This window comes from Cariama cristata, unplaced genomic scaffold (genome assembly GCF_000690535.1).
Source record: "Cariama cristata isolate BGI_N322 unplaced genomic scaffold, ASM69053v1 scaffold25486, whole genome shotgun sequence".
NCBI lineage: Eukaryota > Metazoa > Chordata > Aves > Cariamiformes > Cariamidae > Cariama > Cariama cristata.
Window position 1 is genome coordinate 2,647 of NW_009620724.1, and position 1,529 is coordinate 4,175.

The 1,529-nt window shown below is 61.0% G+C and overlaps 1 protein-coding gene across 1 annotated transcript in view; it reads right to left on the reverse strand.

Annotated features, from left to right (window-relative positions):
• Positions 1-1,444, reverse strand: part of MAF1 (MAF1 homolog (S. cerevisiae)) — a gene marked incomplete at both ends in the record, with an annotated part of 3,095 nt that extends 1,651 nt beyond the window's left edge. Inside the window, 2 exons of the mRNA XM_009701710.1 lie at positions 150-271; positions 1,279-1,444. Of these exons, the coding sequence (XP_009700012.1) occupies positions 150-271; positions 1,279-1,444 (288 nt within the window). The remainder of the gene's footprint in view (positions 1-149; positions 272-1,278) is intronic.
• Between the last annotated feature and the right edge of the window lie 85 nt (positions 1,445-1,529).

Below are 1,529 nucleotides of genomic sequence, written 5' to 3' on the forward strand. Positions count from 1 at the left end.
ATGCCGGTGAGCAGACACCCTGCGAAGTCTTCACGCACACGCCAAAACATAAGCTTTTATTGAAAAATAACTCTGTTTCTCTACAGGCCGTAGCATGCACGAAAGGGGCCAGGATCCAGGCCCAGCGGGGTGAGCACTTGCCCCGTTACCTGTAGATGTCACACTCCGAAAGACAGATCTCCTCATCCACAGCATCCCACAGGTGTGGCTTCAGGGCGTTGAAATCTTCCCGAACGGCAGAGAAGAGGCTGCAGTTGACAGCGTTCACCACCTAGAGAGACCGAGCAGGGCTCGTGAGAGCAGCCGCTGCCTGCCTTCCTCCCCGCCATCTCCCTCCCATGCTCCACGCAGCTCATTCTCCCCATCCCTCCTCCATCAAGAGGAGATGCCGGAGCCTGATGACGGCCGTGGAGGGGGAGAAACAAGATAGCCAGGCGCTGCCGTGCTAGATTCAGGACCCTGAGGTGGAAGCAAGGAGACAGGGAGCAGGGAAGCAACAAGGCTGGAGAGGGAAAACCCATCAGAGGATCTCCAGGGCACCTGCAGCCCAAGGCTCTCCCAGCAGAGAGCGTGGCTTCCTCAAAGCCTCTCTGCAAACAGGGCAAACCTCCCTGGGCAGAGGACACTCCCTGCTCCATCCGCCTCCTTGACAAGGGCAGCCTTGCTGGACCCTGGCAGCCAGCAGACGGACAGACAGACAGAGGCAGGCAGGCTCTGGCAACCCGCCGGGAGGGACAGCACGCTCAGCCCTGCAGAGCCACCCCTCTGCCCGGTGCGAGGTAAAGCAGTGTCCGGCCACCGGCACCACGGGCACAGGGGTAAAAGCACCGGGCAGCAGATCGGGCAGTCTGCTGCAGAAAGGACTCAAGCCACTGACGCTTCCCTCCCCCTTCCTTCCTCCAAACACCTGCCCCAGGAAACAGCGGCCTAACTGAGCCTGGCATGGAAAACCCCGCTCACAAGAGGCCGAGCCCAAAGAAGAGCAAAGAGGAAGGCTGCTGCCGCTGAAGGAAAACACCCCAGGATGACTGCTGGAAAAGACACCTTGCAAACCTCTTCCCAGGAAGGTCTGCCTCATCCTTGGGCTGACGGTGCCGGAGGAGGGAGCGAGGCGTGCCCTGGGAACACTGTGGGGATCCTCAGAGCACCGGACGCTCCCCCACCAGATCCACGCTGCCTTCTCTTCCAGGACAGAGGCAGGCAGCACGGCAGGCCTTCCGAGCGAGGGGGGGCAGGGGGACGGGACCTGTCCTGCCTGAGGGTGCTGTGCTCACGTACCCAGTTGAGGCTTGGCTCCCGGCTGAACTCGTGGCTCTTGGCAGCGCTGAAGTCGTAGTCCGGGCGGAAGGACTCGTTCAGCGTCGCTATCAGGTAGAAGAGGGTCTTGCGGCTGCACTTGTCGCTCAGGGGTCCCTCCTCATCACCACTCTGACTTTTACTGAGCCTGAGAGGCAGAACAGCAGTGTTAGTGGTGTCTCTAGCATGGCCTGGGCCAATGCCGAATATGAGCTGGCAGTGTGCCCAGGTGG